The sequence below is a fragment of the Coenobita brevimanus genome, chromosome 23 (assembly GCF_032717465.1).
Source record: "Coenobita brevimanus isolate Jiangsu-jjx chromosome 23, ASM3271746v2, whole genome shotgun sequence".
Classification (NCBI taxonomy): Eukaryota; Metazoa; Arthropoda; class Malacostraca; order Decapoda; family Coenobitidae; genus Coenobita; species Coenobita brevimanus.
In genome coordinates, this window is record NC_136976.1 from 53,711,986 (window position 1) to 53,729,809 (window position 17,824).

The 17,824-nt window shown below is 46.4% G+C and overlaps 1 protein-coding gene across 1 annotated transcript; it reads left to right on the forward strand.

Annotated features, from left to right (window-relative positions):
* Window positions 1–7,246: 7,246 nt before the first annotated feature.
* LOC145392710 (uncharacterized) lies at window positions 7,247–17,141 on the forward strand. Its single transcript, XM_080267012.1, has 6 exons — window positions 7,247–8,859; window positions 9,702–11,056; window positions 11,218–11,625; window positions 11,880–12,773; window positions 13,228–13,958; window positions 17,025–17,141. Exons 1-6 carry the CDS (start codon window positions 7,247–7,249, stop codon window positions 17,139–17,141), a joined length of 5,118 nt encoding a protein of 1,705 aa, XP_080123138.1.
* The last annotated feature ends 683 nt before the right edge of the window (window positions 17,142–17,824 follow it).

The window sequence follows — 17,824 nt, forward strand, 5'->3', positions numbered from 1 at the left end:
GTGTCTCAGTTTATATATATATATATATATATATATATATATCATCATCAGCCGTTTGAGTATCCACTGCAGGACCGGCCTATCCCGACCGAAATCGGGACGATACAGCCAATGTATCTCTATCAAGTGGCTTAGGCTGTCTGGTAGAGATTGTATGTAGGGTGAGAAGTGCTTGTAAGTGTAACTGTAGTGTTGGAGTGGCTTTGGATGTGTGTGTAGTCTGTGAACCAAGTGTAATCGGCCCGCGCAAGCCGACTGGTTGCATGCATACTTTACAGTAAACGACACTGGTTCACCCACAGCACCCCTTGTGTCCGCCAATGTAATACGTGGCCGGGTGAACACTCCCAAAGTTTATTACCCTGGCGGGGCGCGAACCCTGGTCCACCCGTGTACGAAACGCACACTCTTAACACTGTACCACAGAGGCTCCATATATATATATATATATATATATATATATATATATATATATATATATATATATATATATATATATATATATATATATATATATATATATGGAAGGTTGATTGGAACAGGTGGTTTGCCAGGGTGAGTGGGTGAACAGAGCAAGTGGCTTGATGGACGTGGTGGATCAGTGGGTGGGTAAGCAGGGTGGATGTGTGAGTTACTGAGTGAGCGGGAGGGCAGGGAGGGGGAGGCGGCTGTGAGAATGGATATGGTGAGCTGTGCAGTGGGTGAGAGGGGTGACTGGATAGGGATGGTGGGTAGGGTGGGCAAGGAGGTGGGTGAATGGATGGGGTGAGTGGGTAGGGAGAGGGGTGAGTGGGTAGAGAGAGGGATAAGTGAGTAGGAAGAGGGGTGAGCGGGTAGGGAGAGGGTAGGAAGATGGATGAGTGGGTAGGAAGAGGGGTAAGTGAGTAGGAAGTGGAGATGTCAGGACTCTACGTTATAGCTGCTAACATACATAGGTAATCTAGAGGTTAAGTCAAAGTCATGGCTAGGGCCTGCAGGAAATACCGTTTGCACATTCCCTCAGAGGAATGCCAGTCAGCACTTCGTGACGCCTGATAGGAAAGCCCCCAGCAGCGAGGAAGTTTCACTCAACCGCTTAGTACACGTGATAGAAGCTCTCCTATACGAGAGAGAAGAAGGGATACAGAAGCGAGAAGGAATCAGGAGAGGGAGAAGGGGGTCTAGACTCGAGAGAGAGAGAGAGAGAGAGAGAGAGAGAGAGAGAGAGAGAGAGAGAGAAGCACGGTGGGGTTAAAATGGGGTCAGGCTCGCGAAGTTAACTTAGTGTAAATTTTGAGATATCCCCTTGAAGAAATAAATTACAAACCTCGGGACTAGTCTTTATCTTTCCCCTGTCATTGACTACAAGTAAACTGAATTTATCTCCTACAAATCTACTCACTGTCTACTACAGCTCGGCTAGGACTAGGATATGATAAATTACAGAGCAGATAGGGTAAGTGGGTAGGGAAAGGGGTAAGTGGGTATGGAGAGGGGTAAGTGGGTAAGTAGGAAGGATGGATAGCTGTAGAGTCAAACAGTGCGTTCATATCTGGTCCAAAATAAGGTAGGTTTTGCACAGATCGTCTATGACTGGTTTCCTTGACCCGTGACGTCACAAGGGGTTCCGCCTGGGCCACAGAGGGTGTATTTGTAGCAGCCCAGTGTGATGCGTACAGTAATCTGCTTTATTTTATACATTTCATGTTGAGAAGTGGGATTTGCCAGGTCGTTAGTACTGGAGTATTCTCGACATTTCTCGAATATTTTTCCGCTATGTCAGAGTTGCCAGTTAGCCTGCTATTTGTGAGTGGAAGTATTTAGAAAGTTGTACATTAATGTTTGTGCTCTTTTGTTTTATGTGTTTTTATTTATGTGACTGTTAAATTATGTAATTTTATCTCAGTTTGTATGCTAAATAATTCAGTGTTATGCATCATAAGTAAACTTTGGCATGTTTTGGATGTGTCTGAGTTGGTAATTGTTGTAACCGTTGCTCCCTCGATAATGCACGAGAACTTTGGAGAAGTAATAGATCAGTCTAGCATACAGGAAGCTTATATAAGGATGGAGAAGAGTCTAGAACAGTTTCAGTCGGTTCTAGTTCAATTTGAGTGTAGTTCAATGTAACTGCAGTTAGTAAAAATTGTATAGCTCCAGTACCTGTGAAAACAGTGAAGTGTAGTTGGCAAGCATTCAGTGTAGTTATAGTGAAAACTGTATAGCTCCGGTACTTGTGAAAACAGTGGAGTCTAGATGGCAAGCATTAAGTGTAACTGCAGTTAGTGAAGATTGCAGGCTATAGCTCCATAACTTGTGAAAACAGTGAAGTAAGGTTCGCAAGCTTAAGTGTAATTATCTGGAAAATAAAGATAGCGAACAAGAAGCCAGTGTTTATTTACGACTCCTGAGCTGATCCTGTGTACTGTACACCGAAAGGCTGCCTCTAGGAGGAACAACTCACTGGGCAACGTCCTTCCTGTCACTATTTCTTTTACTAATAAAGCAGTTTCTTCGCTCAGACTTTCTCCAATTCCACCTTAGACGATTCCGGTGCTTAACCTCCATAGCTCTGTAACTATTTCTTCTATTAATAAAGCAGATCTCTTCGCTCAGACTTTCTCCTCCAATTCCACCCTACACGATTCCGGTGCTTACCCCCATCAGTTACCCCCTCTGACTTCCTCATGATTGACTTTATAATTTCTTCAACTGATAATTTTCTGCCATCACTAGCCTCAGTACTAATAAGGAATATGGGCCTGATGGGGTCCCTCCTGTTGTTCTCAAGAACTGTGCTTCTGAGCTTACACCCTTCCTAAGTAAACTCTTTCACCTTTGTCTATTAGCTTGTACCTTTCCTTCTTGCTGGATGTTTGCTCTCATTCAGCCTGTCCCAAAGAAGGGTGACCATTCCCAACCCTCTATTGCCCAATTAATTTAACATCCTGTATCTCAAAAGTTTTCGAGCCTATTCTTTAAAAAATAAATAAATAAATAAAGCATCTTTCCTAATACAACCTTCTTTCTGATCGTCAGTATGGGTTCCATCAGGGACGCTCCACTGGTGATCTCACCTACCTTTCAGACTCCTGGTCATCCTCCTTTCGGGACTTTTGCAAAAGCTTTGCCATTGCACTTGACATCTCAAAAGCTATTGATCGAGCCTGGCATAAATCTTTAATATACAAACTGCCCTCTTAAGGTTTCTATCCTATCTGTGACTTCATCTCTAGTTTCCTTTCTGGTCGTTCTATAGCTGCTGTTGTAGACGGCCACCATTCTTCTAGATCTATAGATAGTGGTGTTCCTCAGGGCTCTGTCCTATCACCAACTCTCTTCCTTTTATTCATCAATGCACACAGATGAGTAACCTTAACCCTACCCTTACCACCGAAATTACCACTTTGGGTAATTTTAACATACATAATATAAAATGGTTATTGCATTCTGCCAAGACTTATGATAGGCTACTGACCTAGAGTGCGAGCTGTTTGCGGAATCATTTAATTCCACTCAGTTGGTAAAGCAACCAACCAGAATACCAGATAATCCTGACCATAACACCCAATTGGAACTATTCCTGACAAATAGTCCAGATAGTACAGGTTAGAAGTACTGTCACCACTTGGATCCTATGACCACAATCTCATCAAAGCCTCATTAGTCGGCTCCCCCAAACCTCCCCGTTCTGAACCTCTCAGGGTGACCCGATGGCACTATGACAGGGCAAACTGGGATGGATCAAGAAATTATCTTGCTGTCATTCCATGGCAGTCTTTCTTCTCTGTGATGTCAGTTCTACCCAGTCCCACATTAATGACTTAGTATAGCTGGTATGGATTTATTCATATCAAGTCAACAGTTCACTAAAAGATCAAACTCTCCAAAATGACTTGATAGCAATCGTGCCAGAGCAAAGGCGCAAAAGTCATTAGCATATAACTCTTCCTTAAAATAAAAAATTTCTGAATCACTGACAATTTAAAATTGCCAGAAACCATGCAAAAGCTGGAATAAATGTCGCTAAATCAAATTTTCTTCAAAATCAGGCATCAAAACTACTTAACAGTCCTAATGACAATTGAATATTCTGGTCAACTCTCAATCCTGTCAATTAATTTAACGAGTCATCACCCATTCCCCCACTAAAATGTTCAGATGGTAACATTACAAATAACCTGCGTGGTAAAGTGAATATCCTTGCCGGTACATTTGCCAGAAATTCTACCGTACAGGAAGTCAGCCAGAACGTCCCAGTACTAGAACTTGACTCTCCCGAAATTGTTCCACTTAAAATACAGACTAGATATGTAAAATCCATCCTAGACAATTTACCTACCAACAAAGCTCCAGGCCTAGATGGAATTTCTCCACTTGTTTTGAAAAAGTGCTCCCCAGAACTTGCCTCTGTTCTAGCCAAATTATTCAGACTAGGTATACATATTTCTTCATTCCCAAATTCCTGCAAAGAAGCCAATATTCATCCAGTTCCAAAGAAGAGAAGTTCCTCTGACCGCTTTGATTACAGACCAATGGTTATAACGTCTTCTCTTGGTAACGTATTTAAAACTGTAATTAATAAGCACAAAACCGAACACCTTGAATCCAACAACTTAATCTGTGATAGAATATATGGTTTTTGCCACGAAAAATCCACCATTGATATACTCAATCTCCTGACTCATACCATCCATCAACCAAATGACTAACATGGAGAAACTGACGGAGTAGCCCTTGATATTTCAAAAGCTTTCGACACAGTGTGGCACCATTCCCTGCTACCCAAACTCCCTAGCTATGGACAAACGTCTTTTGTTCCTCTGCTTTCCTCATATCGCAGTGACAGAAAAAGAAGAGTAATAAAGTAGACGATGTATATTCCAATTTTCACTCAACACCGGCATACCACAAGGATCAGTTCTGGCTCCAACCCTATTCCTAGTTTATATTAATGATCTCTTATCTGTCACCCACAACTCTGCCTGTAACGGCCAACACACTACCCGCAGGGGAGTCACTGCCCGGATCCGGGCCGTCGGTGAGATGCAGGGAGGCCCTCCTGTCTGGGGGCCTCAACCTGAAGGGAGGCCTTTACCTCGGGGCCTCGTTGGTGGGGTGCAGGGAGGCCCTCCTGTCTGGGGGCCTCGACCTGAGAGGTGGCCCTCGGGACTGGGTCCAAACAACTGGAGGAGGCGGGCCTGGCATCAGTGGCTCCGCGGGATGAGGGAGTCGGGGTCGCCCTCGCCTGTAGTCTGCTGGGCTCGCCTGAGGGTCCTGGGGGTGCGGTCGCCTGCCAGGAGACGCGCCGTCAGGGTTGGACAGCGGCCTCGTCTCCTGCTGGTGCCTGCAAAGGACAGAGATTTCCCAGGAGTGGGAGGCAGGTCCGGTCTCGGACTTTGCCACCACTCTGGCGACACCTCCGGGGCAACACTCCCGGGTGGTGACAAGCAGTTCCCACAGGGGAACGAGATAGGCTGAGTGTACACGGAGACCGTGTCCTCTCCTATATACAGGGAGGGAAGCACAGAGGCGACTCTCTCTCCTGGGTCTGTCACAGCCGTGGCTCCAGGTCTTTTCACCCTGGGACCCACTTCTAGCTGTCTGCTAGGGCCTCCTGCCCTTGGAGTGGCTGAGGGTACTAACGCCCCGGTGCTCACATAAGGGCCTCCTGCCCTGGAAGTGGCTGAGGGTATTGACACCCAGGTGCACACTATAGGGCCTCTTGCCCTTGGAGTGGCTGAGGGCACGGACACCCCGGTGCTCACTATAGGGCCTCTTGCCCTGGAAGTGGCTGAGGGCACTGACACCCCGGTGCACACTATTGGGCCTCTTGCCCTTGGAGTGGCTGAGGGCACGGACACCCCGGTGCTCACTATAGGGCCTCTTGCCCTGGAAGTGGCTGAGGGCACTGACACCTCGGTGCACACTATTGGGCCTTCTGCCCTGGACGTGGCTGAGGGCACTGACACCCCGGTGCACACTATAGGGCCTCCTGCCCTGGACGTGGCTAAGGGTACTGGCGCCTCGGTGCTCACTCTAGGCCGTAGCCTTGGGCCTCCTGCCCTTGAGGGTGTAACTATGGCCGTCGCCAAAACGTTACTTGGGACTGAAACCTGTTCAGTCCCACCCCACTGCTGGCGATGGTTGTCCCGCCTGCAAGGTCGTTGCCGATCTTTGTTCACCTGGTGTCGGGGCAGTTGCGGGGAAGAGGGGCGCAGGTCAGTAGTGGACAGGTGACCCTTTTTCCCTGGGTCACTAGCCCCCCCGTTGTGTCTTCCTGGGGTGGTGGTGTGGCGGTGGCCCGGTGGTGGGGTGGGGGGTGGCAGGGTGGGTGGTCCGGCGTCGGGCATTTTACCAGGGTTGCTACATGAGAGGCCTCCGAGGGGAGCGTCGGCATAGGCAACATTGTTTGTGATGAACATCCAATAAAGCAGACCCCGAGTACGAGACCAGGCGTTTTAAAATCCCTACCTGTATGGATAACATCTTTGGACGTTACACGTCGAAGTACGAAGATTTGCTTCACGTAAGAAAATCGTCGCCCAAGGTGAGGTGTTTGATTTATGTATTTTGGCCCCAGGACCGCCATTTTGTGCGGAGCCCCACCTAGTGTACCAGACTTTGGCCCTACTGAACATCAGAGGGGAAACAACCACAGAGTAGGCAAGTGATATAACATCATTGGACTTATAATATTCATGTATGAGTGGTACAGTTTGAAAATTTTCCCAGTTTTAACTAGTGATAAATGAATAGAGTTTAGTGCTGGGAACAAAGGAATTCAAGCTGCCATTACATGGTAACAGCTACTCAGATATTAATGCATGTTGTACGGTACTGTAACATCATTGTGATACAACTTAGTATTGTTTGGTGTATGATTGCATGCCCAAAGAAAGAATACTCTGCAGTAAAGACTGCTGTATTGTGCTGCGCAGTAGTTGATATTGCTGTGTTGGATGCTGAGCAATAGTAAAGATCATTGTTAAAGTAAAATTGCGATGAATTGCCTTGAAGTGCTTTGTTTATTCATTTGCAGTATTGTTGTTGCCGTGCAATACCATCTGAATTGCTGTTGTGAATTATAATTTGTGCGGTACTGATTGCTATGACTGATCAATTATTTTCCCATTGGTTTAACTATATGGAGATTTATTGTTTGACATCGTTTGTTTGGGTTTCAGCAGAAGCATTTAGATATTATTTCTGTAACTGTTGGCAAATTGTATTCAGTCTGTCATTTGTCTAGTACTGTAGAAGTAAAATGTCTGATAAGGCAGAAGAGCACGAGCTTCTCCACCTGCGACAAATGTCAAGTCGCTCAGATGCTGTTGATAGTGATAACACTCTTGTCTCAGAGTCGGGTGAAAATACTAACAAAAATGTAAGGGAGCAGCATGAGTTGGACGCAGAGCATTTCGCAGCCCATGTAGGTAATCAAGAAAGTCGACAAGCAGATGACGAAGACGGGGTGATGGCGGAGAGGATTCAGGCACTGAAAGGTACGAGAGCCGGTAAATTAGGGGCATTAACCAAAAGACTCAAAAATTTGCAGTCACTCTTTACGAATGATGATTCCGATGTTCAAGCAGTTAGGTTTGCAATCGATGTTGTAGAAGCCTCTGTTCTAAGTCTTGAGGAGTGTCATTTAAAGCTCATTGAAATCTTACACTCTCACCAGAATGAGGAGGAGCAGCATATGGCAGAATCGTACATTGAACTCGCTAGAAAAAGAGCTCATGAACATATAGGTCAAGCTAGGAGCTGGCTGAGGCGAAAGGAAAATCCTGGGATTAGTGTGATAGACCCAAAGAGATCTGATAGAGTAAGTTCGAGGGCCTCAGGATCAAGGATTACGGTACTGTCGAAAACATCCTCAAATAATTCTTCATCTAAAAGGAGTGCTATGGTGCACAGAGCTGCACAGGAGGCCAAGCTTAAGAATGCCGAAGAGATTCTCCAGAGTAAGCTGCGACATTTCGAGTTAGAAGGACAAGAAAACATGGTAAAACGACAGAGGAAGATGCGTGATCTTGAGTTAGAGGAACAAGTTGAAAGGTTGGCTCAGCAAAGAAAAGAGGCCAAGTTGAAATCAGAATATATGGCACTGCAAGGTGAAGCTGCTGCGGCTGCCGCTGCCGGACAAGTTTGGGACGACTATGAAGAAAGGAAGTCCAGGGGGACGGCTACAGAAATAAGGAAAATCGGAGCAAGGTTGAAACCGGCACTTGAGAGCGTCCCATGGAACAACCAGGTCTGGAGTTCAGCCAAGGATGACAGACCTATGAGACTCGATCCTTATGCAAATCCATGGCATCCGCATGGTGAGGAGTCTGATAAAGGCCCCATGGTTGAGCCATGTCGGCCATATAAACCTCCTGAGTTAATGACATCTCAAACAGAATATCAATGCCATAAGGAAACTCCTCCCGGGGAACCATCCAAGAGAAGTGATGAATGTATTGACTCACAGGCAGTAAGCACGAAGTGTGATCGACCACATCTCACAGAAATGCATCGTATACCACAGATAGAACTACAAGCCTTCGATGGAAACCCGCTCGATTACTGGCGTTTCATACGTAACTTTGACGAATCCAATGGTAGTGCTTCAGTTAGTCCTGCAGTTAAGAAGAACCGATTGTTACGGCTGTGTACTGGACCTGCTGCCAGAGCGGTGTCATGTTGTTACATGATGAAAGCTGAAGAAGGGTATAAATGGGCAAGACAGATCCTGGAGGAGAGGTTTGGTAATGACCTCACGGTATCACAAGCCTGGCTAAACAAGATTATTCAAGGCCCCCAAATACGTCCAAATGACAAAACCGGACTGCAAGAACTTGTGGATAGCATTAAGGATTGCCTGGAGGGCTCAGAGTACAGTATGGGCAAAATAGTAGAGAGGCTGCCTTATGATTGTAGAAGAAAATGGGTCACTGAGGTGGTCCATTTCAAAGGGAAACATAAGGAGTACCCAGATATAGAAAAGCTTTCTAAATTCGTTGAGGAATCAGCAAAGATAGCGAACGAACCACAAGAAGGAAATTGCGTCCAAGAAAGTTTGTTTCAGTACTGAAGTTCGTGATAGGGACTCTGCCACCACCTCGGTTGAATCCACAAAGACCAAGAGTGAAGAGAGAACCTGCATTTTTTTCACAGGAAAAATCATCAGAGAAATTACCAATATGCCGGGAATCGAACCCGGGACTCTCAGGTGAGAGCCAGGCAGCATACCACTACACCACGACCAGGTAAAAGTTAACTCACGTTGTCACAATCTTGTAACCAACGTCCCTCCGCCCCCACTGTGGGCATCAAGAGGATGAGTTAACCCCCTGGCACTCGGGCAAGTAGATGCTTTTAATCTATCCCAAACACTTACGGCAAGTCAGAATGAAGAGAGAACCTGCATTTTTTTCACAGGAAAAATCATCAGAGAAATTACCAATATGCCGGGAATCGGAAAAAATGCAGGTTCTCTCTTCATTCTGACTTGCCGTAAGTGTTTGGGATAGATTAAAAGCATCTACTTGCCCGAGTGCCAGGGGGTTAACTCATCCTCTTGATGCCCACAGTGGGGGCGGAGGGACGTTGGTTACAAGATTGTGACAACGTCAGTTATCTTTTACCTGGTCGTGGTGTAGTGGTATGCTGCCTGGCTCTCACCTGAGAGTCCCGGGTTCGATTCCCGGCATATTGGTAATTTCTCTGACCAAGAGTGAAGCTGGTGCTGTGAGGGCAAGCAATAAGAAAAAACCATGGTGTCAGCTTTGCAATAAAGAGCACTGGTTACCGGACTGTGAGCAGTTCCAGAATTTGACATCAGAGAAGAGACTGAGTTTTGCCCAAAAAAGAGGACTCTGTTACAACTGCCTGCGTGGAGAACACTGGGTGGATCAGTGTAGGAAGTGGTCTACCTGTGGTGTAAAGGGTTGCGACCTATGGCATTCCAAGCTACTGCACGAGGCATTCCAAGGTACGGATAAGAAAACTAAGGGAACCAGTGGAGGTAACGAAAAGACAGCGAAGTTTACTCACAGAAGCTACGGATGCAGGGCACCAGGGACTAACGACAAAATAGCCTTGCCTATAGTTAGCGTTCTAGTACGAGGCAAAGGTGGATCTAAGGCTGTTCGAGCTCTTGCTTTGGTAGACACGGGAAGTAACAGGACATTTTGCTCCCAGTCTTTGGTGGAAAAGTTAAACGTTCAAGGTGAACCAAGAAATGTGTCCCTTTCCACCTTAAACAGTGAGACAGATGCAGGTGCAGCGATAGTTTCTTTAGAACTGAAGGGTGCAGGTCGCAAGAATAAGTTACTAAGCCTACCAGAAGTGCTTGCAGTAAAAAAGATCCCTGATCTTCAAGACAGTATAGCAGTTCCAAAGGACTTTGAGCGGTGGGAGCACTTGCGAGATCTTGACGTTCCCCACATGACCAACCTCTGCGTTGAAATGATTATTGGTCAGAACTATCCAGAGATCTTAGCACCACTAGAGGTAAGGCGTGGTCGAGATGACGATCCTTACGCTATCCGCACAAAACTAGGTTGGATGGTTAACGGGCCAGTGAATAAAAACTTTCAAGGAGAAAAGGCCCTCTGCAGCTACATCAATTCCATGACAGTGCCGGAAACAAGCCTAGAGACTAAGGTGGAAAGGTTTTGGGCAGTAGATGGAGGTCAACAGTTAGAGAAGCCCGCAATGTCTATAGCGGACCAAAATGTTTTGGATCTTTGGGCTCGATCTATTGTGTTAAAAAACGGTCATTATGAATTACCAATACCGTTCAGGTCCAACCCGCCTGGACTGCACGATAATCGTAGTATGGCAGAGAAGCGCCTTCGATCCCTCAAGCGACGCTTAGCTAAGGATGATAGTCTTCTGGAGAGCTACAGGTCTGAAGTGAACAACTTAGTGGCTAAAGGACATGCTGAACGGGTGCCTGAAGAAGAAATCAGTGCCTTCCCAGGGATAACTTGGTATCTGCCTGTGTTTAATGTGAACCATCCCAGTAAACCTGAAAAATTCAGATTAGTGTTTGTGCAGCTGAGTCCCAGGGATATTCACTCAACAAGTACATATATAAGGGACCGGATCTCACGAATAAACAGCTTGGTGTGTTGCTTAGATTCAGGCAGGAGAAGATAGCTATTATGGCAGATATTTAGTCCATGTTCCATTAAGTACGTGTCACACCAGAACACAGGAACGTGTAAAGGTTCCTTTGGTGGACAGACGAAGACATTGCACAGAAGCCTCAAGTCTACAGGATGACTGCACATTTGTTTGGTGGAGTATGGAGTCCAAGTTGTGCAGGGTTTGCACTTCGTCGCACAGCACTTGATCAGTCCAGTAGATTTAGCTCGTTAGCTGTGAACACTGTGTTGGATAACTTTTATGCAGACGATTGTTTGAAGTCTGTAAGTTCTGAGGATGTAGCAGTGACTTTAGTGACTGAACTTTGTCAGATGCCGTCGTGTGGAGGCTTTCGTTTGACAAAATGGATGAGCAACAGCAAACGAGTGCTCAGCTCAATACCCACAGAAGAACGAGCTAAAGGAGTGAAGATGAACCTTGATCAAGATATTCTACCAGTTGAACGTGCATTGGGTCTTGAATGGAACACTGAAGATGACAAATTGGGTATCAGAACAAAACCGAAGAGGAAGGAAAGCACGAAGCGAGGATTGCTTAGTGTGTTGAGTTCAGCATACGATCCTTTAGGTCTTGTTCCTCCTTTGTGTTGGTAGCTAAGAAGATATTTCAGGATGAGTTCAGATTAGGTAAAGGTTGGGATGATGAGCTGACTCCACACAGCAAACAAAGGTGGGAAAGGTGGTTGGAAGATCCGCCAGAATTAGAAGAATTTGGAATTGGTCGCTCTATCATACCACCAGACTTTGGTACGGTCATTAGTTATCAGCTGCATCATTTCTGTGATGCCTCGGAGGAAGCATATGGAGCTGTGAGTTATGTGAGAATAAAGAATGAAGCAGGAGGAATCCACTGTACCTTGTTAGCAGCCAAATCTAGGCTGGCACCAATGAAGCAGTTAACAATCCCTAGATTGGAACTCCTGGCAGCAGTAGTAGCAGTAAAATTGGACACTACACTGCGTCAAGAGATGGAAGTAAAACTCCAAGAATCTGTCTTCTGGACTGATAGTATGATTGTTCTCCAGTACATTAAGAATGAGTCTAAGAGGTTTCACACCTTTGTTGCCAACAGAGTGGCAGCAATTCACAGTGGCTCCCATGCCATACAGTGGAGGCACGTGAGCACGAAGCTGAATCCCGCTGATGACGCGTCACGAGGGCTGACTGGAAATGAAATGATCACCAATGCAAGATGGAAACAGGGGCCGGAGTTCCTCTGGCAAGAAGAAGTAAAGTGGTCAGGGTGCCCTGAAGAAAATCCTGAAATCTTGAACAACGACAAAGAAGTGAAACAGATGCCGACAGCATTAACAGTATCTCAGGTCACTGAGAGTGCAACTGACAGGCTAATAGGAAGCTTCTCAAGCTGGTTCCGTATGAAGAAGACTGTAGCACGGATCCGTCCATTCGGAGCATGGCTTAAAGAAAGAAAACCTGCTTCATGGTGCCTGAAGGGCAAGGATCTTGAAGTTACAGACTTGGAAGGAGCTGGGAATGCTATACTTAGGTGCATCCAGAGAAAGCATTATGGTGCCGAGATACAAGCTCTTAGAGCACAAGGGTGTGTGCCCTCAAATAGTCCAGTCTACCGCTTAGAACCCTATATACATGATGACGACCTGCTGAGAGTAAGAGGTCGCCTTCATATGGCACCACGCACTGAAGACGCAAGGCATCCAGTGATATTGCCACGACAGCACCATGTAGCAGAGCTAATTGTTAGGGAAGCTCACAAGAATACAGGGCACGCCGGGCGAGAACATGTTGCAGCAGTTGTCCGGCAGTGCTAATGGATACCCAAGTTGCAGCCACTGATTAGTCAAGTAACAAGAAATTGCATCACTTGTAGGAGAAGTAGAGTACCGATGGGCTCACAGCAAATGGCCCAGCTACCTCAGGAGAGCGTGACTCCTAACAAGCCCGCCTTCTCGTATGTGGGGATAGATTGTTTTGGGCCCTTCCTAGTGAAGAGGGGCCGGTCCCAGGAAAAGAGATACGGCTGTATCTTTACATGCTTAACAGTGCGAGCCGTACATAGTGAAAAGCTGAACTTACTTGATGCAGATTCCTTCATAAATGCTTTGGTCAGATTTATGGCGAGGAGAGGAGCTCCCGAAAAGATTCGTTCAGACAATGGCACTAAACTTTGTTGGGGCTCATAGAGAGATAAGAGAAGCCCTCAATCAGTGGAATGAGTCAAACAAAGTAAAGGATCAGCTTCTTCTCAAGCACATCAAGTGGGAGTTTAACCCTCCTGCAGCATCACATATGGGAGGGATATGGGAGAGACAGATAAGAACAATAAGAAAGATCATGACCGTCATCCTAAGGAATCAGGTTCTTGACGATGAGCGGTTAGACACTGTATTCTGCGAGGTAGAAGGAATTGTCAACAGTAGGCCCTTAACACTTGCGTCAGATGATCCCAAAGATCTAGAGGCTCTGACCCCAAATCACTTGCTCTTGCTCCGTCCAGGTCATGCTGCTCCACTGGGTAAAACGTGCAAGCAGGATTTGTATGGTAAAAGATGGAGACATATTCAGTTTATAGCTGATCATTTCTGGAAACGATGGCTTAAAGAGTACCTTCCTTTAGTACAGTTGCGTCAGAAGTGGCTGGAGCCCAAAAGAAATTTCCAGATTGGGAACTTGGTTCTAGTGATGGAAGGAGGTACCCTAAGGCAATGCTGGCCTCTGGGGAGAGTTACACAGGTGTTCACTGGCAGAGACGGCTTGGTGCGCAGTGTAGAAGTGCGCACAGCCTACAATAAGTTTGTAAGGCCAGTGACAAAGTTGTGTTTGTTAGAGGGCAGCAACACAGTAGGTTAGTTGAGCCTTGAGCAGTCAGGACTCTGGCCATAATAATGCCTCCTGACTGAGAGTGTGCGACGTGCTCCGCTCTGCAAGGCTAAATAAACTTGTGCATTTGTAGTATTAATGTGTACTCTGTATCACTACCTCAACTTAAATGTACCATCATAGTTTAGTATACTTTGTAGTATTACTTGTGCTTTGTCGCCTTTAGTGGAAATTTATATAAGTGCTTGAGATGTGCCTTGTAGTAGTAGCTTTGTAAATGAGAGGAGTCTCATTTAAGGGGCCGGAATGTTACGGCACATCACATGAATATAAAGTCTCTCTTATTTTTTGTGACATGATATTTAGTTTGTAGTGCCTGCTATAGTTTGCATTTTATTAAGTAAGAAATTTTTGCTTGAACTAAGGTAAAATAGGAAAACTTTGCATGTACTGTATTCAGTTTATATGTACGATCTCTTTGTATGAATACAAAGACTTTGTTGTTTTATGCGGTCTAGGCCGCTAGAGGGGCAGAGGCAGACCGGGAATCGGAAAGAAAGTATCAGGAAAAAAAGTAACAGTCAAAAAGTAACAACTTTTCCTAGGTTAGGTCAGGTTAGGTTAGGTTAGGTTAGATTAGGTCAGGTTAGGTTAGGTTAGATTAGGTTAGGTTAGGTTAGATTAGCTCTTTCCCTTACGTTTTTTACTGTTACTTTTTTTCCTGATACTTTCTTTCCGGGAATCAGGCAGACCACCCGCCTAATTGGAAAGAAGTGTGTAAGGGGCCCCGTAATTTTCTGGGGATTAACCAGGGATTGAGAGGTGCCACAATCTGTAAGTACCTCATGTTAGTCCGTGAAGCATCTGTGTAACAGCTGATAGTGAGAAAACAGTGTTATATACTTTGCATTGATGTAAAAGTAAGGTTAAAGTAGACGAAATTCCTTTCAGTCGTACTGCTCAGGATAGGGGTCTGTGTATGGGCCGCCTCTCGAGGTGAGGGGAGGTGGACAAGATTTATGACCGGGGTTGCTACGTGAGAGGCCTCCGAGGGGAGCGTCGGCGTAAGCAACATTATTTGTGATGAACATCCAATAAAGCAGACCCCGAGTACAAGACCAGGCGTTTTACAATCCCTACCTGTATGGATAACATCTTTGGACGTTACAGTACCATTCTTTGAAGGCATGGTTCACTGCCCGGATCTTCAAAGACTGGTTCCACCGCCATTTCGTCAAGGAGGTCATAACATTACCAGACAGAGAAACTGGAAATCCCACGCGACCAGGTAAAGGCCCTCCTTCTCCTTGACAATGCACCTGCTCACCTGTGCGACTAGGACTTGGTGGCTGAGAATGGGCGCATTAGGTGCATGTTTCTGCCACCTAATACTACTGCTCTCATCCAACCAATGGACCAAGGAGTGATCGTGGCAACGAAGAGGCTGTACCGAAGGAAGTTCCTGGACGAGGTGATGGTTGTTCTCGAGGACGAGGACGAGCGCAGTGAGGGACGGGACACGCGAGGCCAGCAGACTTTGGAAAACCTTTGCCGCTACAACATCAAGTCTGCCATTTACAACTGGGCCAGTGCATGGAAGGAAGTCCCTGTCAAGACTCTAGCAAATGGTTGGTCTCGTCTGCTTCTCGGAACGGATGTGGAGCACGATTTCCTAGGTTTTGACGTGGATGACTTCCATGTACGTCTATGTGCGCACGGGGACGATGTTGATGTGGACGAAGTGCGTGAGTGGTTGGATGACGACGAGGGCAATCCTGGGTGTCAGATCATGTCTGATATCGAGACCGCATCTTCAGTTGCAGGTGTCAGTACCCAGCTTGAAGATTGCGTCGAGGACGGCGACAATGATGCAGACTCCTCTCAGCATGACACTACACCAGCAATCCCCAAGCTGAGCGCACTCCAGGAACACGTAGAGTTCGTTCTCGACTACCTGGAACACCCGGACTGCAACAGGGAGATGGGGCCCTTGGGACTTGTGCAGGAAGTGCGCGCTTTCAGGCAGCGGATCATTAATCGCCAAAATCCTCGTTCCTTGCGTCAATCACGGGAATTTACAGTGTTGTGCAGTGAAAAAAATAGTGCATAGTGTTAAGAAATTAGAATTCTGAGAGCAAAGACTAAAGTGCAGAGTGCAACACTGATTTTATAGACTTAGTGTAGTGCAAATAAAGTAGTGTGTTATGTTTAGAAAATGGATTTATGAGTGAAAAGACTTTAAGTGTAGAGTGCAACACTTATTTCATTACGGTACAATGGAGCGCAAGTAAGACTTGAGTGCTCAGTGTTAAGAGAATGGATTTCTGAGTGCAAATGACTAAAGTTCAATGCAAGACTTTATGTACAGTGCACTGCAGGTGCTTCAGGAACTCCTTTTTACTGTCAGAGTCTGAGAGGAGGCGGGTTATTCATCGAAATGGCCAGGGACTTGTTGTAACCAGAAGGTTTCATATTATACTGTATTTTCCATACCTCTAAAACCTCATTTCATTCTTTTATGTCCCTTATTGGTGTGAATAGGGTCTTAGGTCTATGCATGTGCAGTAGGGAGGTGTTTTTCTGAGTTAGGCTAGGTTAGGGTCCATAACTACCAGTCCAGGAGCCAGGGACTTCTAAGTAGGTACCCAGAATGTTAAGTATTGTATAAACTCACCTCTGAAACCTCATTTTCTGGTTCTTTTACATTTATTTCAGTCTTTTATGTCCCTTATTGGTGTGATTTGGGTCTAGAATAGGTGCTATGCATGTCCAGAGGGAGTTGTATAGGCGTTTTTCTGAGTTAGGGTCCATAAGTACAAGTCCAGGAGGCTGGGGCCCACTATCCGGACGGGACCACTTTCTGGACATGCCTTTGGCTCAATTACATCAGATAGTGGAGAGATTACTGTACACACCACAGGACCACCAATCCGCCAATCATCCAGATGGAAAAAACCCTAAACAGCGGCGGAGGAAGACCAGCAGGTCCAGGAAATGCTTGATGCTGGCGTGATCTCACCCTCCACCAGCCCTTGGTCCTCCCCCGTCATCATTGTCCAAAAGAAAGACAGTACCATGCGCTTCTAGGTCGACCACCACCACCTCAACAACATGACCATCAAAGATGCCACCCCCTTTCCCAGGATAGACAACTCCCTCGACTCCCTGTACGGTGCCTCCTGGTTCTCCACACTAGATCTCTAATCGGGTTACTGGCAAGTCCCCATGCAACCCAAGGACAGACAGAAAACGTCGTTTTCCACTAGCAATGGGAAGCACCACAAATTCAGTGTCCTGCCCTTCGGCCTCTGCAACGCCCCAGCAACGTTCTCCTGATTGGTGGAGTCAGTCCTCAGTGGCCTGACCTGGGAAATTTGTCTGGCATCTCTGGATGACGTTATTATCTTCAGCAAGACATGGGCCGATCACCTCCATTGCCTCAGAAGAGTATTCCAGTGGATCTGGCAGGCCAGCCTGAAGCTCCAGCCCTCCAAATGCGTCCTGGCAGCCCGGACCGTCTCCTTCCTGGGGCATGTGATCTCAAAATATGGGCTTGCACCTGACCCAGACAAGTTGCGTGCTATCGCCAACATTCCCCTACCCCGGGACGTCCACAAAGTCTGGTCCTTCCTGGGCCTTGCTTCCTATTACCGGCGATTCATGAAGGATTTCGCTGATATTGCCAAGCCACTCCACGACTTGACCCGGAGGGGGAACCCTTCAGTTGGACCACTGAACGACAGGAAGTGTTTCAGACACTGAAGCGCTAGCTCACAACCACCCTGATCATCGCCTTCCTTGACTATACCTTACCATTCCGGCTGTACACAGACGTCTCCCTGATAGCCATCGGCTCCGTCCTTACGCAAGTGCAAGAAGGACGGGAA

Excerpts from the sequence above, each read along its gene's own strand:
- LOC145392710 (XM_080267012.1), top strand. The coding sequence starts at position 7,247 with ATGTCTGATAAGGCAGAAGAGCACGAGCTTCTCCACCTGCGACAAATG. Across the intron at positions 8,860-9,701 it reads GATTGCCTGGAGGGCTCAGA|TGAAGCTGGTGCTGTGAGGG; the intron begins GTACAGTATGGG and ends TCTGACCAAGAG. Across the intron at positions 12,774-13,227 it reads CGACCTGCTGAGAGTAAGAG|ATTTATGGCGAGGAGAGGAG; the intron begins GTCGCCTTCATA and ends TGCTTTGGTCAG.